Below are 24,772 nucleotides of genomic sequence, written 5' to 3'. Positions count from 1 at the left end.
TAAAGTCCTTGGGAAATAGCTGGGTGTGATAGTATACACTTGTAATCCCAATTGCTTGAGAGGCAGAGGTAGGAAGATCCCAGTCTGAGCCTGAACAACCCAAGTTAATACCAAAGCCTGGCTGCAAAACAAACTAAAACTAAAGGTCTGGGAGTAGAGCTGTTGCTTAGTAAGCAAAAAGCCCTACACTTCCTCCCTAATACTACAATACTTAAACTAAATGAAATGCTTATGTATTCATAGCAACAATTTTAAAGCAAACAAAATTATACTTATTGAACTACGGAAATAAAAAAGCCTTTCCCCCAAAATAAAAACAAAAAAACAACAACAATCAAACAAAACAAAACAAAAAAACAGAAGGAAATACATGAAAACATTTATAGTACTTTCTCCCTTTCCCCTTAGGGCAAAAATGTGGTTGCCTTTTATCACTCTTCTATGTATTTTCCAAATAAATTTGGTGTGGTTTACAATAGATAAAGCTTGATAAAACTTAAAATATCTAGATGTGGTGATACAACTTAGAGGGTTGAAATAGGAAGATTGCAAGTTTATGATCAGCTGGGAAATTTTAGCAAGACAGTAGTAGAGAATTTGCTTATTCTGCACATTGAGGTTCAAATTCCAGTAAAACAAAGCAAAACAAAAAAACAAAAAACAAAAAAACAAGAGATGTTAAAAATCTTCACAGCAAAAAAGTAATTCAAGCGGGCACAGGTTGTAAGGGCCTTAAAGTACCAGCTTAAAAAGTGTGCATGTAAGTTATAGAACAATGGTCAATCTACAGTCTTGTTTGATTGCTTTGGTGCCTTGCGCCTGTTAAACGAACATTCTGCCACTGAGTTACCCACTCAGCCCAAACAGGCTTATATCACAGTTTTAAAGCAAAGTATCAGAGTATCATATTGATGTTACAGAGAAGGGTAGAGGAAGGACTAAAGGACAGTGAGCCTGTGACAGAGTGTCCCAGAGGGCTCTGTGGTAAAAAATGATCAGGAACTCTAGCATGAGGAAACAGCAAGGAATGTGAGACTTAGATGAAAATGTTCACCTCTGTCAGAATCTGAGGGAAAAAAGAGAAGCAAAACTCAAACTCCCTTCCAAAACTGAAGAGAAACCATTAGCTTTAGCAATGCCCAAGAAGCACCTATATATAGGCAGTCTGTATCAGGACAGTGACAATTTTGTGTCATTCAACAAGGTTACTTTGTACAAGAAAATGAAACTCAGTGACCACTTCACACAAAAGATAGACATCCTTTTAAGGAGACACTAATAAATGCTTTACTTGACCTTACAGAGCTTCAGGTATTGACATAACTAGTATTAATTAAAATACAATACTTTCTTAGAAAAATCAGTATTGGGCCGGGAGTTTGGCCTAGTGGTAGAGTGCTTGCCTAGCATGCATGAAGACCCGGGTTCGATTCCTTGGTACCACATATGTAGAAAAAAGCCGGAAATGGTGCTGAGGCTCAAGTGGTAGAGCTCTAGCCTTGAGAAAGTCCAAGGACAGTATTCAGGCCCTGAGCCCAAGCCCAGGACTGGTTAAAAAAAAAAAAATCAGCATCACCAAGTATTCTTATAGAATATGTGTAAACAATGTGAACATTCAGAAATTCCTAGAAAACAAACCTCTATTAAAGTAATTCTTCATGCAAAAATTATCCTTAAAAATACTTTTCCGTATCAGACTGGAAAGGTGTATTTCTAGTCATTAATCCTACCCATTTCCCAGGTCATTAAATTGGCTGCTACCTGCACTGCCATCCCACACAAAAATAGCTTATTTGACAGCACAAGCACCGTAAGGAAGATTACCTGTCCATGCAGAGGAGGCCTCACACACCAAACCAAAAGACCCTCAAATCACCTGACCAGAGAACAATATACATGGAGCACAGGGGAAAAGCCATGAAATCAATTTAAGGCCTCACATACCTGGCATCAAGGAACCTTGATCTTAAAATCATAACTGCTTCACAAGTACTTTGTTTGAGCTGCATCTGAATGGAACTAAATTTTCGATGAATGATGCCCACCATTCTTTCAATTTCTTTAGGGGAAATGGGACGTGTTCTACTCTGTTCTCGGAGAAGATTCATCACGTGTGTGGTGAATTCATTACATGCCTGTAATGGGAAACAAAACAAAACAAAACAAAACAAAAACATTCCTTAGCAAACTAGTATTCTATTATCACACCAAAATTAACCCAACTGAATTTCTACCTCATTAACCATTGAATATACTGTTAGACACTGGGAAAAGTAGAACAAAAATTAAGACATTTATGAAATAGTGGGGGTAAAGTCAGATGGGGTAGCACAAATTTGGAAACTAGGAATGCTTGGACACAGACAGAAGATTATTCAATTGCCCTTCTTATCCCTTTCTGTTCTAGTCCCCACATAAGCATTTTGCTCCTCTCTCCAAAACAATGCTTACAACAGTTTATTTTTTGTGTGTAATTTTTCTCTTTAGTCAACAAATGTTGACTGCAGAATTGCAAAACTGAAATTCTTTCAAGTAGGTAAGGGACACGGAAATAATAAAAATTAGATGATAATGACTCATGCCTATAATCCTAACTACTAAGGAAGCTGAGATGTAGAGGAGGTCTGTTTAAAACCTGCCCTAAAATTAAAGCAGAACTAAGGAAGTGGAAAACCCTCTCGTACTCCTGGATTAGGGGGATTAACATCATGAAAATGTCAATACTGTGGAAGGCTATCTAAAAATTCAGTGCAATACCCATCAATATCCCAAAGTCATTCTTTAATCAATATCCCAATGTCATTCTTAGAGGAAGCAATCCAAAAAGTTATATGGAATAATAAAAGACCCAATATAGCAAAAAACAATCCTTTTAGCAGAAAGAACAGCACTAGAGGAATATCAATACCAAACTTCAAAGTCTATTACAAAGCTATTATGATAAAAACAGGTTGGTATGGAACAAGAACTGGCCTTGAGGGCCAACAGAATAGAACCGAAGACCCAGTAATTAACCCACAAATCTTTGGCCACCTAATCTTCGATAAGGGAGCCAATAAAATAGGATGGAAGGAAGACAGCTTCTTCAACAAATGGTGCTGGCAGAATTGGTTAAACACCTGTAGAAAACTTAAGTTGGATCCCTATATGTCACTCTGCATCAGAATCAATACCAAGTGGATCAAAGACCTTAAGGTAAAAGCAAATACCCTGAAAATTTTACAGGAAGAAATAGTAGATATACTAGGGCTCCTTGGCACAGGTCAAAACAGAAACACAACAAATCAAAGAAAAGTTGTACAAATGGGACTGCATTAAACTGCAGAGCTTCTGTATGGTAAAGGACATAGCTAACAAGATAAATAGAAAGCCTACAGAATGGAAGGAAATGGAAGGACTTGGGAAAAAAACCCCATATTAAGTGAAGTGAGCCAGACTCAAAGGAACATAGGTTCAATGTTTTCCCTCATTTGTAATAATTAATACAAACCTTGGACTTTCCTAGCAGAGGATTACAATAGCTCAAAACCCAGATATATAAGGCCATACAGGATAAGGCTAAATGAAAGAACCTACAGGATATGGAAACAGAGCCATATAATGAATGATTATTGTTCTTAATGTACTATGTTATTTCTCATCTCTTTTTTTGTCCCTTGGTTAGTCTCATATTGTTACAGTATCTTACCTTGTTATCTGGTATATTATAAATACGATTATTTGTTTATTTGAAATAGGAAAGGGAAGTGGGTAAAACAAGATGAGGGGAGGGGTTGGAGAAGGGAAAGGGGGACAAAAACATGAGAAGGGGTATCAATGTGTGTGAAGTAATGTGCCTTCTATCTGGTAAATATAACTGTAACCCTTCTATGAATTACAATAAAAGACATTTTTTTAAAAGCCTACAGAATGGGAAATATTCACTAGTCATACAAGAGACAAGGGCCTCAAAGCTAAAATATACCTACAGCTCAAAAAATCAAATCTCCCAAAAACAAACCCTTAAAGAAACAATCATCCCATTAAAAGGCAGGCTAAAGACTTAAAGAGAGACTTCTCTGAAGAGGAAATAAGAATGGCCATAAAAGAAATCCAAATCAAAACAACTTTTGGGATTCTACCTCACCCCAGTTAGAATGGCCATGATCAATAAATCTAATAACAGATGCTGGCAGAGATATGGTCAGAAGGAAATGCTACTACACCGTTGGTGGGAGCGTGAACTTGTTCAGCCACTCTGGAAAGCAGTGTGGCTTCCAGAGTGGTTCCTTAAAAGACTTAGAGTTCCCCTGTGACCCAGCAATCCCATTCCTGGGCATTTACCCAAATGTCCAGAAATGAAGCCATACTAAACCTACTAGAGCAACCATGTTTACTGCAGCATTCTTTACCATAGCTAAGATATGGAACCAACCCATATGCCCCTCAATAGATGAATGGATTAAGAAAATGTGGTACATATGCTGCCATCATAAAGAATTCATAAGGCAATGGAGAGACCTGGAAAAAAATCATATTAAGTGAAGTAAACCAGACCCAAAGAAATACAGGCCCCATGGTTTCTCTCATTTGTAATAATTAGTATATGTCTAAGATTTTTCTAGCAGAGGATCACAATAACTCAAAAGCTATGAGCAGCTGTGCACAGTGGCTCATGCCTGTAATCCTAGCTATTCAGGAGGAGGTGAGATCTGAGGATCAAGGTGCAAAGCCAGCTGGGGCACTAAAGTCTGTGAGACTCTTATTTTCAATTAACCACTAGAAACTGGAAGTGGCACTGTGGCTCAAGAAAAACCCTAGAAATAATAGTCCACAGTAAGTTCAGATAAGAGCAAGCATGATAGAAAAATTAAGTAGAAAAGGAGATTCAGGGTTTGGTGCAAGGGACAGAACCATTCCTGCATGCTAACTGCAAGCCCTACAGCTGAGCTATACCTGAGACCAAGGGTTCTGATCTGAATAAGTATAGTGCACAGGGCTTTGTATATCAAGCATTCCAATGACCTCACATAACCATAACTGAAGTACAGTGCATGATTTGTGGGGAAAAAAAGTAGCTTGGCTCTTTAGGGAAGATAGCAAGAAAATAAGAATCAGATTTTTGGACTCAAGCTTTCTAGCTAACAACCTTCAGACACTGTCTTTCAGTGATTATTTTTGATCTACAATAATATTGTGTAAATGCGCCTACATTGAAATTCAGAAATGCCTTGGTAAATAAAAGCATCAGTCTGTACTCCTGATAAAAATACATCTGGTGTTTTACTGCATGGATGCCCTGGTAGGTCTGGCAGACAAAATAATCACTGATCAAGGTACGACATTCTGAAGTCATATGCTCACATAGAGCATATGATGGCTTTTCTAACTGCTCATGAGACAACAAACTTTTCAAACATGCAGGGTATGCTCAAAGCTTTTACAGAGCTTTTCTATAAATAGCTCCAAGGTAAGGTAAAGTTAACTCTTACTTACCACTTAAAGTTCTTAAAAATATGATTTAAATCTTAAGAAATTTAAACTTTGTTAGTAGCAGCCCTAAATTATACTTACAAGATCCTTCAGAGCAAAAAAAAAATACATACTGCAGATAATGAAGAATAAGTATACATAATAGGTACCCAACAAACATCAGTGGTTTGTTAAACTTTTGTACTTCAGTTCAGGAGTAAGAGTAAAAAAAAATAAAATAAAATATTTTTTTTTGCCAGTCCTGGGCTTGAGCTCAGGGCCTTAGTACTACCCTTGGGCTTTTTCAAGGCTAGAGTTTTACCACTTGAGCCACAGCACCATTTCTGGCTTTTTTCTATGTATGTGGTACTGAGGAATCGAACCCAGGTCTTTGTGCATGCTAGGCAAGCACTCTACCACTAGGCTAAACTCCTGTCCCAAAACTGGTTAATATTTATAAATCCATTATTCCAGAAGCATTAACTCAATGGTTATTAAAAGTTTAAGAGATCTGTACTGCCCTGAAATCTACTGAAAACTGAGTACAAGTAAGTATTTCTATGTAGATAAATCTGCAGTTTGTATTAATATTATTTTCAGATATTTAATCTATAAAAATCAAAATAAGATAATAATAACAATATGACATTAGAAAGTATCAAGGACTTGTCATTTAAAACTCTAAGTTCTTTTTTCTCTGATTGGTGATGATACTGGGGTTTGAACTCAAGTCTTGTAGTCTACTGCGATTCACACCTTCAGCCCTTTTTGCAATCCTCCTATTTTTACCTCCTGCAATTCTAGAATGACAGATGTCTATCACTGGACCCAGCTATTAGAGAATGTCTCTCACAATGATTTTGCCCAGGCTGACCTCAAAGCACTGTCCTTCAGCTTCTTAACTAGTTAAGCTAAGTTATTCTATCAAAAAAAAAAAAAAAAGCCTGGGGGCGGGAGTTTGGTCTAGTGGTAGAGTGCTTGCCTAGCATGCACAAAGACCCAGGTTTGATTTTTCAGTACCACATACATAGAACAAGCTAGAAATGGTGCTGTGGCTCAAGTGGCAGAGTGCTAGCCTTGAGGAAAAAGCTCAAGGACAGAGGTCAGGTCCTGAGTTCAAGCCTCAGGACTGGCAAAAAAAAAAGTTAGCCAGGTGACGTGGCTCATGCCTGTAATCCTAGCTACTCAGGAGGCTGAGATCTGAGTGTGGAGGTTCAAAGCCAGCCCAGGCACTAAAGACTGAGAGAGACTTATCTCTAATTAATAACTAGCAAAGGGGAATTGGGGCTGTAGGTCAAGGAGTAGGGTGGTAGCCTGGAGCTGAAGAGCACAGGGCCAAAGTTCAAGCCCCAGATTTCAAGCCTCATTACCCATAAAAAAAAAAAAAAAGTTTACATTTTTCTTACTACATAAGCAATGTAGACTACCTTATGCCTAGTTGAAGACAAGTGGTCACTAGGCCAAAAGATATATGGATTTATATTTTCCTTTACCCATGACTAAAAAAATTATATGAAAATAGCCTTCAGTTTTCTTATCAGTAAAGAAAATTTTTCTTGAACTATTTCTCCAAAGATTTGTAAATTCTATAGTTCCATTGCCAGTTCCAAAAATATTAACTGATTGCTCAAAAATATACTGTTTTTTTTTTTCTTACCAGTCCTGGGGTTTCCTCAAGGCTAGCACTCTACCACTTGAGCCACAGCACCACTCTTGGCTTTTTCTGTATATATGGTACCAAGGAATCCAATCCAGGACTTCATGCATGTTAGGCAAGCACTCTACCACTACCACTTTCCTGACCCTACAGTACGTTTTAAAACTAATATGATAAATAAAATTGTAAAATAATTTTTGGTTGAAGGAGACTTCCCTATTCCTCTGGTAATATGTATAAGTCTTCAAGGAGAAATTAATGTATCTAACTTCACTCCAATTTGGCCATAAAACCTCTGATCTCTAAAGCAGTGCTACCTAGTACAAATTCATAATGGGCAAAAATTCTCTAGGAACCAACATTTAAAGGAATGGGGCTAGGTGCCAGTGGCTCATGTCTGTAACCCCAGCTGCTCAGGAGTCTGTGATCTGAGGATCACAGTTACAAGAGTCTATGAGATTGCTTACCTTCAATTAACCACCAAAAAGCCAGAAATGGAGCTGTGGCTTGAGTGGTAGAGCACTAGCTTTGAGCAAAAAGCACAAGGACAGCAGCCTAGACCTGAGTTCAAGCCCAGTAACACACACAAAATGGTATGAAACCAATTTTAATATATTTCATTTAACCTATGAAAAACAGAATCAGGGCCAGGAGTTTGGCCTAGTGGTACAGTGCTTGCCTAGCATGCACAAAGACCCGGGTTTGATTCCTTGGTATCACATACTTAGGAAAAGCCAGAAGTGGTGCTGAGGCTCAAGTGGTTGAGTTCTAGCCTTGAGAAAAATCCAAGGACAGTGCTCAGGCCCTGAGCTTAAGCCCAGGACTGATAAAAAAAAAATAGAAATTTTAAGGTACTTTACTTTTATTGTTCTAGTGGTACTGAAGTTGGAACTAAAAAGCTTTGTACTTGCTATGCAGGTTATCTATAGCTTGAGTTATGTCCCCAGTTCTTGCATTCTTTCTGTATTCTTTCAAATTCACTATGCATTTTAATTGAGAGTATACCTCAATTCAGATTAGGGTGACTTCAAGGGCTCAAGAACTACATGTTGGCTAGTACTTTGTGGTCGAATGGGTAAGAAAACACTTTGGTAAACACTATAGTGAGTAATCTTTGAGATTTCTATACACACACACACACTCACATAAACATATAGGTTACTTTCACTTTGGAATGTCCTTTGTGAACTACTAGAAATTATTCATTGTGGCAAAGAATAATGGCTCACACCTATAATCCTAGCTACTGAGAAAGCAGAGACTGAGAGGAATATGCTTTGAGGTCATTACAGACAAAACGTTATTGAAATCCCCATCTCAACAAACAAGCCAGGGCTCATTTCTATAATCCTAGATAGAGAGGAGGACTGTAGCTTGAGCTGGCCCAGGCAAAAAAGCATCAGGTCCTGTCTGAAAAATAAAAATAAAACTAAAGTTAAAAGAGCCCATGTCATATAGCACTTGCCTGGAAAGTGTGAGGCCAAGTTTAAACCCTAATATTGCCAAAAGAAATTTTTAAAAACTATGTATAATTCATCTCATTATATCTTAACACTATTTTAGTTCTTTTTTTGTTGTTGTTTTTATTTGTGGGCACTGAAGTCTAATCCCAAAGGCCTTGTACTTGCTTGACACTCTTCTACTTGAGCAATATCTCAAGCCTGACTTTTTATTGTTTATGTGGTGATTGTGTCTCACAAACTTTTCTATTGGGGCTGCCTTTGAGTCAAGATCCTCCAAGTCTCAGCCTCCTGAGTAGCCAGGATTACAGGTATGAGCCACCAGTGCCTAATTTACACCTTAACCTTTTAAAATTCTGCGTGACAAAGCAAGAAGCACATAAAAAGGATTTAGACTCCGTAAGAAAGGAAGATTGCCTTAAGGGGAAAAAAAGCATTTGTATGGTTAAATTGTAAGCTGCAGTCACCTTTTTCACAGACACCCTTTTACTTGAAAACAAAATTGATGAACTATGATTATCCGGAGTTGAGTATTTGGCAGATATTTTCTCCAAGTGATCCAAGAGAGCCTGTTATGTAGAAGAAAGCAGCTGGCAGAATTTGTGCCAATAATAAAATTTTGAGTTTTCAAGTGGAAATCAGAATTTTGGAAAACTTGAATCATAGTGTGAGCTTGATAGTTTCCCTATAGATTTCTGGTTAGTTCAGTGTTGATATTAACAAATATATTTTGATTTTATATACTAAAATGTATAATCATTTAGAAAATATGTGAAATTCAGCAAATGTTTGAAATGATAAATGTATCAAGTTATAAAAGTACAGGAAAATCCTAGTGGCTGAAATCTGAGAATTGTGGTTTAAAAGCAAGCCCAGACAGAAAAGTCTGTGAAACTATTTCCAATTAACCAGTACAGAGAAAATAAAAGGATAAAGAACAAAGGGAAACAAAACATTCAAAGACTCAAGATCTATTCAAAGCAATTTTTGACTACTGAATTTAAAAAATTAAAAAATTAATCATAACTTTCAACTTGTGAAATTTTTATATTATTTTCAAAAAGGAATATACACAATATCAGAAAAGACTATTATTATAATCCTCTCTTTTCCTGTGACATATCTATGTGAGGCCAGGTGTTGCTCACACTTGAACAGTGTGACAACAAACTGACAGCCAAAATAGATATGAGAATCAGGCTGACTTCTATCATGCTCAAGGTTAGAGTATAGAAATGCCAAAGTAATGCCATTCTTCTTACTAAATCTTAAGGATTTTTTTTGTAAAGCTTTTTAAAGTTAATTTAATCAATGTATAAAAGCTAACTATTACTTCACATCATCAATAAAGAGCTAGAAATACAATTATAATAAATACTAACAATTAGATGGCCTCTGGAGGAGGAACAGTCTTTAATAATTTTTAAGAGTCAAACTCCTATGACTGAGCATTGTCTTGTGTATAAAAGCCTTCCTAATGTGCATACATTACAATGCTAATCTATAAATCCAGTCATATTTTATGGTAACATGTATAAATGGCAAGGAGTATGCCTTTGCAAGTAATTTAGGTCATCTATTAGAATCATACCTGATATGTTAATTAGTAGTTTGTGTGAGGCTAAATTTTACCTCAGAATGGATGTCTATGATTCCTAAGAAGTACCCAAAGACTCATACAAGAAAAAAGGCTCAAAGGCAAAAAAGTTTGCTGGATGTTAGTGGCTCACATTTGTAATCCTAGTTACTCAGGATCATAATACAAAGCCATCCCAGGCAGGAAAGTATATGAGACTCTGATCTCCAATGAACCACCAAAAAGCTGAAAATGGAGGTGTGACTCAAGTGTTAAGAGTTCCATCCTTGGGGCCGGGAGTTTGGCCTAGTGGTTAAAGTGCTTGCCTAGCATGCATGAAGACCCGGGTTCGATTCCTTGGTACCACATACATAGAAAAAAGCCGGAAGTGGTGCTGAGGCTCAAGAGGTAGAGCTCTAGCCTTGAGAAAGTCCAAGGACAGTGATCAGGCCCTGAGCTCAAGCCCAGGACTGGCAAAAAAAAAAAAAAGAGTTCCATCCTTGAGTGAGGGACAGCACCCAGGCCCTGAGTTCAGGCCCTAGGACCAATGCAATAATAATAATAATAATAATAATAATAATAATAATAATAATAATAATAAAAACCCAGAAAACAAAAGTTTAAAAAGCAAAACTGTTTCTGTATCTAAAAACTCATAACTTCCTAAAACATTTGCTGAATGTCTCACAACTTATTAAGTGAAGCCATCTATGAATGCAAATGCTGATTAGCAATTTGGCAATTGCCCAACATTCACAGAATTCACATGGCTTTTCTTTAAACCAGTAGTTCATACATGATTAATTAGAACATCTCATTTATGTAGTGTGCACTTTAGCTCATTACTCTAAGTAAAATTCGTTAAGTATTTACATTTAGATAATTAAAATCTGGGTACACCCTTAAGAAAGAAGCATACACCTTAGGCAAAGTGATTTTTTCCTTTATACCATTGAAAGTAAATTACAGCCTCTTTTACAGCATCATCTGTACCAGTTTCAGAGCAGGCATAGCACTGCCTCTCCTCCTACTTTTTAAAGGTATACATTTCTGAAAACATACAACACAGTAATGATCCAATGATTGCACTGTTGTATGAAAGGGATGTGCAAATAGATATTAGCACCAAAGCCATTTAGAATGCTTACTTTGAACATCTATAAGACAGGATTATTAAGGACTGTCGTCATTGTCGTAATGGCCTAGAAGATATATTGTTAAAATAGATATTTGAAGACTTTTTCATTGTCTTTTTGTTGTTCCAACCATAGTTATTAAGAACATTTTGGTTAATGTCTGCAATATAAATGCAGATACATCTTGGTAAATAGGAATATTTGGGAAATAAAAGTTTTGCTTTCTTATATTTTCTGTTAAAATCACTGGCAGAACCCTTTTTGCCTTTCAATACACCTGTTAAAAACTAGAATGGATTTTGTGTCTGAATCTTTTAAAACATATATTTTAATATAATTTACACAAATCATGGAAGCCTTCATCTGACCAAAAAAAAAATGCTTTCAGACAATTAGTCCTTACCCTTGCATTTAGTATCTTTTCCTTTAAAGTAAACAAAAGAAAACAAGTTAAAATTGAGGATTTGAGGGGCGGGGGTGGGGAGAGGGAACTGGGGACCAAGACATGAGAAAGGGTATCAATGTTTGTGAAATAATGCACCTTCTATCTGGTGAACATAATGTAACCCTTCTATTAATTACAATAAAATATATGAAAAAAAATCAAGGACTTGAAATATTTTGATTCTAGTTAATATCCTAATCATATTTCTAGCTAGTATCTTGTCTCTTCCATCTTCATACACATGTGACTTACACAGAAAACTAATGTTTTGTGATGATAGCTTTGACTGTTGTAGAGTCAAGTCTCAATCGTTTTCTTGACCTGAAGTTCATATAACAGTGGCCAAATAAATAGTGGAGGAAGCTTAAACAGTTCAGTGACCAATTACAAAAATTTAATTGGCCATGAAATCTGTTCAGAGAAGTGGATTTCAGACAACAGATCACAGTACTAAAAACTACTTTGACAGCAAGAATAAATCTCTTTCAAAAGCAGATGCCAGATGGGCACAAGTGGCTCATGCCTATAATCCTAGCTACCTAGGAGACTAATATCTTAGGATCATGGTTCAAAGCTAGCCAAAGCAGGAAACTCTGTGAGACCCTCATCTCCAGTTACAGCCAAAAAAACTGGGAGTGGTAGAGCACTATCCTTGAGCACAAAAGTCCCCCTACCCTACACACACACACACACACACACACACACACACACACACACACACACACACACCTCACCATAAAAACAAAACCAAAAACAACCTTGAAAGGGAAACTCTGGCTCAAGTGGTAGAGTAAAAAAGCTAGGAAGAGGACCCAAGCCCCAGTGCCAGTACACATACAGCCCAGCCCAGCCATGCTCATGATACACACATCCCAATTACGAAGGACGCTGGGTAGGAGGATCACTTGAGCTCAGGAGTTTGAGGCTACCTGAGAAAAACATACTGAGACTCTACGCAAACAAAAACAAGATGCTCTTCAACTCTGCACTTGTTACCATTTTACAGATATATTTCTGACATAGCAAGTAATATTAGTTTTTAATACCATAGATTTTATAGTTATGGAATGCTCATGAAATAAAAAATTGACATTTAGGGATTAAAAATCAACATTTAGATTCTGTGTACACCAACTGGAGCAAGTTAAGTTTGCACAGGGAATGGCCACAAAGATGAAATATTTGTTGCATCTCAAAGTATCTTCTGTGATTACATGGTTTAGAGACCAATCTTGTAAAGATTATATTAAATAATGCATGTAAATTCTTTGACCAAAGTTGGTAATATAATACTCAATAAATGGAAATTGTTATTGATTATGAAAGTAGACATTTTACAAAACTTCTATTTGTGAATCACTGCAATGAGCAAGTCCCTAATTACCTAACACAAAAACGTTGAAAATAAGACTGTTCAAACATAAAGCAATTCACTTTATTACTGAAGTCTATGACCATACCTACAATTAGTAAATCTAATCAAGTACTAACATGGGAGAAAAAAAGGAATTATTCAAAAACTCCTTCCAGCCAAAAAGAACCTTTGTCATGAAAGCCAACAAAGTTCAACTTGATGTGGTGGTACACACCTACAATCTGTTACTTGGGAGGTAGGAAAATCACAAGTTCAAAGCTAAAGTGTACAATTTATTAAAAGTTTGTTTCACAAGTCAAGACCTAAGGAACAAAAGGCACATGGTATCCCTAATATGTGGCTATTAAATCCAAAGAGTACAAGAGCAAGGACTCAATAACTGCATACCCAAAGCTTTGGACATGGTAATGGAAATATAAACATAACTATATAGACATAAAAACCTATGACTCTATAGACATAATGTTTTATTTCTTAAATTAATATGTTTATATGACATACAAACCCTTAGCCTAATTTTGATTAAGTTCTAAATACTAAGTCCCAGTGATTGTAAATAGAGATTCCCTCCTTGAACACACTTGTTTGTTAAACTTGTCATTTAAAATATTATGTAAAAATCAACATTAATAAATTCTTAAAAAAAAGTTTGTCTCAAAGCAAGAGGGATTGTTTATTTGCAAAAAAAAAAAAAAAAGCACAAGAACCTGATTCAATCTTCAGTACTCAGTACCGAGAGAGAAAAAGTAATAATTTTCTCTTGGAGCAATGAATGAAAGAACCTTGCTTGGGAAGATGAAATAAAATTTACATCCAGGCGTGAGTCTATCCTGCTCAACTATTAAACAAACAAACAAACAAACAGAAAACAAAACAGTAAAACAGAAGCCAGATGTGGTGGCTCACTCCTATAATCCTAGCTACTACTCGGGAGACTAAGATTTGATCTTGGTTCAAGGCCAACCTAGGCAAAAAGATAGAAAGACCACCACCAAAAACTGGATGTGGTAACATAAACAGGAAGATCATGGTCTAAGCTAGCCTGGTATAAGTGTGATACCCTATATGAAAAATAACTAAGGCAAAGGGGTAAAAGTATGACTTAAGTGGTAAAGTGCCCGCCTAGCAAGTATAGGCTCTAAGTTCAAACACTATACCAACAATAAACACTACTCTAAAATAAAGAATAGCTGGGTGCTGGTGGCTCACACTTGTAATCCTAGCTACTTAAGAGGCTTGACATCTGAGGGTCACAGTCTAAAGCCAGCCCAGGCCGAAAAATCTGTTAGACTCTTATTGTCAATAAACTACTCAGAAAAAGCTAGAAGTGGAGCTGTGGCTCAAGTGTAAAGCTCTAGCAAAAGAAGCTTAGACACAGTGCCCAAACTGTTCAAGCCCCAGGACCAGGACACAAAAAAACAAAAAGAAAACAATAGCAAATGTGATATAACATCAGTACTTTTTAATCTGGTAAAATAAAATACCTCTATAAGTAAAGGCAATTTGCCTTTGCATATAATGTATAAAATGTATTTTCTAAGTGTATTGTATATATGCTTATTTGTTTATTTGAAATAGGATAGGGAAGGGGGAAAAACAAATGAGGGGAGAGGGTGGGGGAGGAAAATGGGGACAAAACCATGAGAAGGGGTTTCAATGTTTGTGAAGTAATGCACCTTCTATCTGGTGAATATAATATAACACTTCCATTAATTACACTAAAAAAGAATATTAAAAATTAAATAAGATAATAAATTCAAATAAATTTAAAATAAATTAAAATCAATGAATTAAAATAAATTTTAAAAATTAAATAAAATATTTTCTAAAAGAACAAGGACATGTCTTTATGTGTGATTTCAGTGATTTTCCATTTTCCTACTATTTCTGGCAGTCTCCAAGTCTTAAATGCAGTCTTTTGCTCCTGTTAAATAGTATCTGATTGGTCTTGGGCACACTCACCGTATATGGTTGATTTCAGTGCTTTACTACATTTAGGATGAATTCAAAAGACATCTGTGAACTCAGAAAGCATGTTCCCAGATGCTTGGGAAGAGTTGAGACCTTTACAATACTTTTGCCTTCAGGAAAAATGTATTTCAATATAATTATAGTAGATAGCTTTCAATGTGTCATCTCTATTATAGCAGCTGTAAATTATAACATGAATTGCCCATATACAAGCATTTCTTCTGGTACAAAGTGAGAGAGGTGCATTGAGCATGGTTTTCTTTTCCTTTTTAACTAAGAACACATATCGAGATCAAATCTTATTTGCATAAAACAATATGTTCATTTCCTTCTGGTAATAAGGAGGAAGAGCAAAGATAGAGCAGTTAAACTGTAGACCTTCAATTCTTAAAAAAAAAAACAAAAATAAAAACACCACAGGTCTTCTAGGGTCTTTAGCTTACAATCATTAGGAATTCACCTATTATAAATGTTGGGCCTTGAATCATTAGAACATATTTAAAAGGTATAGTAAAGTCATTTTCAAAACATGTATCTAATCAACAACAACACAGAGAAGTGGTCAGGCTTATCTCAAAGCTAGAGAGAAACAATGCATTTAACATGAACTATCAGAAGACAGTTCCACAACAAGTCTTGGAAAATTGTCATAACCCTGCTAAGTGTTAAAATTCACAACACAAAAATATAATAGTTTTATTTTCTTTATGGGTCGATAGTAATATCCAAGAACTTTATGTGTGTATATATTTATATGTAAATATATACACACATAAATAAACATATATATACTCATATATTTACATATATTTTTCAACATCCAGTATCTCAAAAGCATTTATAATTGAAGTTAGATAATCAAGAATCATTAAATTAGCTGGGCACAGTGGCTCACACGTGTAATCCTAGCTACTTAAGGAGAGGTTGTGATCGGAGAATTGCGGTTCAAAGCCAGACTGGGCACTAAAGTCCTTGGGACTCTTATCTCCAATTAACCACCAGAAAACTGGAAGTGGCACTGTGGCTCAAGGAGTAAAGAGGTAGCCTTGAGCTAAAGAGCTCAGGGGCAATGCCCAGACCCAAGGTTCAAGTCCCACAACTGTCTGTCTCTCTGTCTCTTACACACACACACACACACACACAGCCTTGAAGCTTTGATTTCATGTTGTTCAAACTGTAGCTCTAATCTGCTTAGCTTTGTAAATGTGGCTGTGTTTTTAAAATACTTTAATTTACTGCAGTGGTGGTGTTTGTTAATTTTATGGCACCCTAAATCTAAACAGGCTTTAGATATATTTTCATTACAGCTTTATTGCAAAACACAGTATAGTGAATAACTCTAAGATTCTAATGTAGTTTATTTCCATTAGTAAGATTCAACATAACTTTCTAACAAAGCCTGTTTTTAACATATATGTTCTCCCTATTCACTGATAAGTTTTCTGTCATTCAGAGTAACTATTATTATTTTAAGGAAGAAAATTAATTTTTAGAAACTCACTAAAACAGTTGTTTATCCATCTGCTCTGTTCCGATTTCAAATACAACCTCACATGGACAAATCAGAGGAAACCACAATATACTTATTATTTTCCAGTTCTGCTTTGATAGCAATATAATTCAATGAGTAAGAATGAAATATTGTCAGAAACTGATTTCTATGCCTGATTCTGACACTAACGTGGGACACTGGACAAATCATTTGATCTCCACAAGTCTCATTTTCTCATCTATAAAATGGAAATCACAATGCTATCTATTTTAGAATCCCACCACAGCATTTAACTCTGTTCAGCCTTTCTAGTAAAGTTTATGCATACCTCTGAAAGGTCTATATGGTCTTGTACTCTCAAGAATTGAAAGGAAAAGTTCTTTGGGTAAAAGAAGAAAAAAAAAAAAACCACTGATCATAGTAACTTAGAATCATGGACAGAAGGGCTATAAAAGCTAGACACAAAGACTGGTCTAAAACAATTCAGAACCTACAGGAAAATATGTGCAATTTAAAATTCTATTGAATCTGCCAAGCAATCGCTATATTCCATTTATTTGTCCATAGTGTTGTATAAATTTCATATAACATATATTATATACATCATATATAAATTCCTCCTGAAAATGCTAAAAATAAGAAAAGAAACTAAGGATATTTAGAAATAAGACATATGATAATTTAAAATAAGATATATAATTTTAAATTTTCTATTTCCCAAATTTAACTCTAAAACATAAAAAAGTAAAAATTGAGTGTGTTATATGTCCAGTTTTAAGCCCCAAAACAAGAAACAAAAATGATCAATAGCAGGCCTGTAATCTCAGCTACTTTGTAAGAAGAGACTGGGAAGACTGTAGCATAAAGCCAGCACAAGCAAAAAGCAAGTGAGACCTCCATCTCAACAAAAAAGCCAGGCATTCATTTGGTCATATGTCTGACATCCCAACTGTGGGTAGGTGGGAAATAAATAGGAAGACTAAGGTCTGGACTGACAAAGAACTTCACAAGAACCAATTACATTAAAAAAAGAACTAAAAGTAGAAAGGGCTGATGGTGTGCCTCAACAAAACAAAACAACACAGAAAAATCCTGGTGATTTGATTGGTTATTAGCTGAGACTACAATCATTAAAATTCTCATGTGAATTTTAAAGGGAATTTCTAAAATAACAAGACGCAATTTCATGTCTTTCACTTAGGCCTGTTTCACCCAGCTCCCAACAAGGAATAAGACCTGTTGGATTGAAGTTCAAAGCCAGCTCTGCAGAAAAGTGTCTGTGAGGCTTTTAATCTCTGATTAACAAGGAAAGGGCTGGAATGGAAGAGTGGCCCAAGTAATAGATTATCAGTAATGAGCAAGAAAGCCATGAGAACATAAGGCCCCAAGTTCAAACCCCAGTTGCTACCAGGACCAAACAAATAAATAAAACCAGGTATGAAAGCATAGAACAGTATGGCAAAGGGGTGGTAAGAAACCAGTTTAGTTCATCAAATCCAAAATGGATATGTTAGCCTCCAACATACACGCTTCCACGCAAGGTAACTTGCAGCATTTACAGATCTATTTAGCATAAATGTATGAAAGCTGAGGTTTTTCCCATACACACAAGCATAATTTTCCCAAAATTCTTATCTGTACATTACTATAAATGAGACCCAATTTTGAATCCCAAAAAGTCCTACTCAGAAAAAGTACTTCCAACCAATTTACATTGTGTTTGATATAGCACTACATAAATCTTTCTACCCTCCCTGAAAACATATTTAATCCCGGGATAAAACCCAGCATTTCTTTAATACCATCACATTCAGAGTATTAGGAAAGGTACTTGGGTAGAGAGGATATGGTGGCACATATCTATATAGTCTACACAACCTAGAGGGCTGATTTAGAAGCATTACAATTAGAAGTCAGCTGGGGAAAGGTTAGCAAGACCATATCTTAAAAATCCAGCTGTGGGGCTGGGAGTATGGCTTAATGGTAAGAGTGCTTGCCTAGCATGCACAAAGCACTGGGTTTGATTCATTGGTACCACATACACAGGAAAAGCTGAAAGTGGTAGTGTGGCTCAAGTGGTAGAGTGCTAGCCTTGAGAATGACTAAGGACAGTGGTCAGGCCCTGAGTTCAAGCCCCCGGACTGGCAAAAAACAAAACAAAACAAAAAACCAACCAAACCAAAAAACTCCACAAATCTAGGTGTGAAAGTGCATGCTTGTAATCACAGCTACTTGGGAGGTGGAGGTAGAAGGAGCACAGTCTGAGCCATCAAGGCAAAGACATACCTTATTTAAAAACAAACTAAATCAAAGAGGTATGGAGGTGTGTGACTCATATGGAAGAGCATCTGGTAACATGCCCAGAATTCAAATCCCAATGCTGCCTCACTAAGGATCCCCCCACCCACATCGCCCATTAAAAAAAGTCAATAAGATAAGGAAAATTGTGCAACTGAAACTGTTCAGGAACTTAAAAGAAAAATCAGTATTAAAACTGAGCAGCAGTTGCCAGGGAGCAATGGAGAGGGGAAGAGGAAAAGTATGTGTGTGTGTGTAGAGGGGGGGGGTGGGGGTTGTTAAGGGAGGATAGACCCAATATCACTAAAAAGAAAAAAAGGCGGGGGGGGGGGGACAGCAAGATGGTTGGGGGAGAGGGAAAGTGGGAAAAAAACATGGGAAGGGATATCATTGTTCAAGAAGTAATGTGCCTCCTACTTGACAAATGTAACTGTAACCCTGCTACACATTATCCCAACAAAAAAATAAAATTGAAAAAAAAAAATCAGCTCACCTCAATAGGACCCACACTTTACACTAAATAGTAAAGGCAGATGACAGATCTTTATGTATGTGGGATCCTTAGGGCAGTGTAAATACTGTATGCAAGACCTGTATGAAACATCAATGTTTACCAACTGCAACAAATCTATCATAGATCAGGTAGATAATGTTGAAAATGGGAAGACTTTGCCAATGTGGTAGTAGGGAGTATATGAGATATCTCTGTACTTTCCTCTTAACATTACTCTCAACTCCAAACTGGTCTTAAAAAGCTCATGAGCTGGCTGGGAGTTTGGCCTAGTGGTAGAGTGCTTGCCTAGCATGCACAAAGACCCGGGTTCGATTCCTCAGTACCACATATATTGAAAAAAGCTGGAAGTGGTGCTGAGACTCAAGTGGCTCTAGCCTTGAGAAAGTCCAAGGACAGTGCTCAGGCCCTGAGCCCAAGCCCAGGACTGGCAAAAAAGAAAAAAAAAAAAAAAGGCTCATGAGCCTATGTTTCTTTGGGTCTGGCTAGCTTCACTTAATATATTTTTCATAAGCTCCATAGTTTCCCTCATTTGTAATAATTCATACACATCTAGGACTCTCCTAGCAGAGGATAACAATAGCTCAAAACCTAGGTACATAAGGTCATTTAGGATGAGACTAAATGAAAGGATCTCTAAGATATAGAAAAAAGAGCTTTATTTTGTGTGATTGTTGTTCTTAATGTACTTCTCTTTTTTTACTCTTTGGTTAATCTCATATTGTTACTGTATCTGACTTTGTTACCTGGTATATTGCATCTACATTTGAAATAGGTAAGGGAAGGGGGGAAAACAAGATGATTGTGAGAGGGTGGAGGCAGGGAAATGGGTACAAAAACATGAGAAGGGTATCAATGTGTGAGAAGTAACGTACTTACTACCTGGCAAACGTAACTGTAACCCCTCTACTTTACCCCGACAATAAAAAATAAAATTAAAAAAAAGTTCATGAGACCCTATCTCAATAGAAAAGGCTGGGGAAACTGTAAACCTAGTTGTGGTGCAAAAATTTACATAGGAAGATCATGATCTAGGCTGGCCTAGGTAAAGACCTGACCCTATCAGAACAAAAAGGGTTGGAGGTATGGGTCAAGCATTAGAGTACCTGCCTTACAAAAGTGAAGCCCTGAGTTCAACCTCAGTAACATAGACACAAAACAAAGAAACAAAAATAAAAATTCCAAACACTCAACAGCACTCCTCTCACCGCCCCCACACACTTTTCACATCAAGGACTTTATGTATGGACTTTAAGAAATAATACATTGTAAAGTTAAAGGTGAAATGATACAATGTCTACAGCCTTCTTTTACATTCCTTTTCTTCTTTTCTTTCAGTGGTACTGAATTTGAACTCTACCACCATGTCACACCTCCAGCCTAAGACTTATTTTTAAATATTTCACCTAAAAAAGGTAAGGGTTGGGACTGGGAGTGTAGCCTGGTGGTAGAGTGCTCACCTGACACGCACAAAGCCATAGGTTCAATTCCTTGGTACCACATACACAGAAAAAGCCAGAAGTGGCGCTGTGGCTCAAGTGGCAGAGAGTTAGCTTTGAGCAAAATGTGTCCAAGGACAGTGCTCAAGCCTCAGAACTGGCAAAAAAAAAAAAAAAAAAAAAAGTTAAGGGTAGCCAAGTGCACTGCAGGTGGCTCATACCTGTCATCCTAGCTACTCAAGAGGCTGAGATCTGAGGATCACAGTTTGAAGCCAGCCAGGACAGGAAAGTCCATGAGATGCTTATCTCTAATTTATCATCAAAGAAGCTACAAACAGAACTGTGGCTCAAGTGGTAGAGCACTAGTCCTGAACAAAATAGCTTAGGAACAGTGTCTAGTCCCTGAGTTCAAGCCCTAGGACTGCACCAAAAAAAAAAAAAAAAAAAAAAAGAAAGAAAGAAAGAAAGAAAATTGAGTGTAGAGAGGTAGACAAAATAGGAATGGCAAAATGATGGCTATTTATGTGGATGATAGATGTATACAAATATCTTTTAAGTTGGAATTCTATGAAATTACCAGTATACAGTTATTTTTGCTGGTTGTTTTTGAGACAGGGTCTCACTATGTTGCCTAGGTTGGTCTTCAAGTGATTTTTCTTGTCTCAGCCTTCCCAGAAACTGGGGCTACAGCCTCACATAAAATGCCTGGTTTGTAACTTTTTTGTCCTCAAACTTGGCAATTTCACAGGATTAATCTAATCTATTTTTGTGTATGCTTTAAAATTGTCATTGTGTATTACATTTCATATAAGAATTCTATCAAATGAAAATTCCTCGATCTGACCAGCCTTTTAATTTCAAATTAACAACTAAAACAGGTTTAGAATAAACTACCAATATTTTAACCTTTTGAACTGAATATAGGACTATTTCTCCCTACATTTTAACACCTTTGGATTTTGGAATTATTTTGCATTTGAAAACACACTGTTATGGTGACAGTGTAACCATTCTTGGTAGTACATTAAACAACAGTATAGCTTAAACTCAAGAATATCATAGATTCAACAGAGTATAGCTAATAAAATTGCCAAGAATGGAATTTTTAATAATAGGGTTTTTGTAATCAGAAATTTGCACACAATGCCAAATATTCTCAATCGTACTAGTACACATGATTAAGCTGAGCGATCTCATCTCAAAGAGCCAGGCCACAACCTGCTTATTTTTTTTTAATCAAATTAACTCCTTTCCCTATATTCTGGCACAATCCATAGAACTAATTCTAAACCTGACAGCATAGAAGCTAAAGGTTCATTATGCAATGTCTACTTCTAAAGATTGTTTAAGCTTATGGACACAGCCAGTGCATAGTGTAAATATACAGAGCTCAGAAAACCACCAAGTGGTGAGGCCAGAGGGGAGGAATGACTGCAGGTGTGATAGAGCATGTGAATGTGAGGAATGAAGAAAACCAAACCAAGTAGATGGGATAAGTCAGGGTTAGTTTCATCCCCCAAATCACAAAGATCTTCATTTCATGATTCCAACCACTCATGTTGATTTTTGCCCTTATTTCTTTTGCTCTTTGTGTTAGCATCTACCCCTCACGGCCCTCAGAATTGGTTAGCACGGTCTAGTAGAAGAGCAAGAGCGGGTTTGTGCAGGACTGAGAGTGGCGGCTGCTGACCTGTTCATATTTCTCCAGTTCTGTGTGATAGATTTGTCTGATCTGGGTCAATTTGGCTCTGTAATCTGAGTGTTCAATAGAGTTATCTGAAGAACCTCCAGAGGCTGCCGCGGCTGCAGCTGCTGCCGCCGATCCCCCACCTTTCTCAGGACCTGAAACCCCTTCTGCCAAAAGCATATTGTCCAGTCTCATTAGCTGGGGATCGGGAGGGTCTTCCTCCTGGGCTCCTCTGATGCTGAGACCTTCAAGGAAAGAGAGAGACAGAGAGAGAAGAAGCGAGAAACAGAGGACAAACAGTGTGAGTATTTTGTTTATTTGAGAAAATGATCAAACAACATCAGTGCACTACAATTCATGCTGAGACTTCTCTGTTCACATTTGATCAATAAGCCTACGCATGAAAACTACTTTCAAAATAATATTTACATGCATCCTAGCATTTCTAATACTTTCTCTCTCAAATTTATCCTACATTTAAATCTTAGAAAGAGGTAATCCCAACTTCTTAGAATATTTTAGACATCTAAGCTTCTCAGATTTAGGAAGGGAGAAAAACTCGGGGCTTTAGAAGAAAGAAAATATCCCCAAGGATATAAAAGAAACTACTCATCAAAGGGTGGTGTTATTCTATCTTGGTATAGTCAGGAAAAAGTGGTAAAATTCCCAACAAGTAATTTTAATTCAAACCTATATCAGCAATCCGGAAAATAAATAGGATCAGATGGCTTTTTCATCATTCAAGTTCAAAAGAGAAAGGCATACAATATGAGGCAACCATCTATACTATTATTAAATGAGTGTTGTTAAGCAACTGTCATTAAACTATTAAATCAACATAGCAAACACATTATTAAAAATGTATGGCTGACATGGCAACAGAGTGCTGGACATAGTAGTCTCAATCTAATTTTGCTTTTAAATCAAGAACTTCCTAAGTGATGCCCAGTCAGCAACCTCTTCTGGGTACTACAGATCACAGCTGACAATTCATAGGTTTAATCAGGTCACACAGGCTTTATGCCAAGATATTTTCAACAACACAGAAGCCAAAGTTTTAAAATAATTATCATAGTATAAAAAGCACTAGAGTCATAACAGCTCAAAATCAGCATTTTCATTAATGTGTAACACGATCTAAACTATCCCAGCCCAATTAACCTCTGCAAATCAGTTTAAAAAGATGTTCCCTACACTAGTTACAAGGCTACTTGGGGGAAGAGGAGGGAAGGAAGTTGGCATCTTGCATGTCTGCATTTGGATGCTGCCTTTTGTGGCTGTGCCTGTTGTTTATCCACAATGGTCCACACTCCGTGTTTAGTGCAACTTACATGACAGTAACATCTATGAGCTGCCAAGTATTCAACTGATCAACATCTTTGTGGTTTTATATGCTAACCTAAAACTAGCATCAAGTCTTTTAAAAACAGACATCATAGATGTCCTGAATTATACCTACAGCATACAAAGCTTACAGTTGTCTTAATTCAAATGTTTCCTCAATTCAAATGTAACCTTAAAACAGTTACTTTTACTTAAAAATATACTTCAGAAGAATTCAAACTCGGTAAAACTCACCATATTCTAAAGCTATGTCTGTTGCCTATTCAGAGGCAAATAAATAAGGCTTGAAAACTGTAATATATAATAATATAACAATAAATCAATTCAGGGAAACAAAAAGTTAGATAACTAACTCTTGTAAGATAAAATCTCTAACAACCCATTCATTGTTGAAAACTAAAGATATACAAACGGGACTAGATATACAAACTCCAAGGACTAGAAACAAAGTCTACTGTTCTGTAACTGCTCATTATTGGTTAAATTAGTATTTTTTTCTCTTTCTGTACCAATGTTTAACAACATGTCATTATATAATTTTGATATTAACATAGCACAGCATGATTTGTTAGCCATTAAATTACTTTCAATACATTTATTAAATTATTATTTTTTAACTTACCATCTATTTTTCTGCCTTCTAACCTACTAAACTATTTGGTTAAGTGCTAAAATTTCACAGCTGGGACATACTTAGTTTATCTTATCCAGTTTCCTGTGTGCTTGACAAGCAGTGAGGGCTTCAGAAGTAATCTCTTATTTTGCACTTGATCTTGTTCCACATAGATAATTTGCATAGGAGTTCCTTAAGTTTCTCCTTTTTAAATTCAACATTTGTTCACATTTTTGTGTATTACTTCTTTTTGTTTTTTATTTAAAGTAATTGTGCTTCTCCTGGAAATGTTTTTGTTTTTTAAAAACTATTTCAAA

The 24,772-nt window shown here is 36.4% G+C and overlaps 1 protein-coding gene across 3 annotated transcripts in view; it reads right to left on the bottom strand.

The window, feature by feature from the left end:
- Window positions 1–24,772, bottom strand: part of Pbx3 (PBX homeobox 3) — a 222,134-nt gene that overhangs the window by 37,953 nt on the left and 159,409 nt on the right. For all 3 annotated transcript variants that reach the window (XM_090330650.1, XM_090330648.1, XM_090330649.1), the window contains exons 3-4: window positions 22,502–22,743; window positions 1,945–2,135 (exon numbers count right to left, since the gene is read on the bottom strand). In XM_090330650.1, coding sequence (XP_090186776.1) covers window positions 1,945–2,135; window positions 22,502–22,743 — 433 coding nt within the window. The remainder of the gene's footprint in view (window positions 1–1,944; window positions 2,136–22,501; window positions 22,744–24,772) is intronic.

Source organism: Megascapheus bottae, chromosome 3 (genome assembly GCF_031878675.1).
Source record: "Megascapheus bottae isolate mThoBot1 chromosome 3, mThoBot2.hap1, whole genome shotgun sequence".
NCBI classification, from domain to species: domain Eukaryota; kingdom Metazoa; phylum Chordata; class Mammalia; order Rodentia; family Geomyidae; genus Megascapheus; species Megascapheus bottae.
The sequence above is the reverse complement of the archived record's forward strand: the minus strand, read 5'-3'. Positions and strand labels throughout refer to the sequence as shown.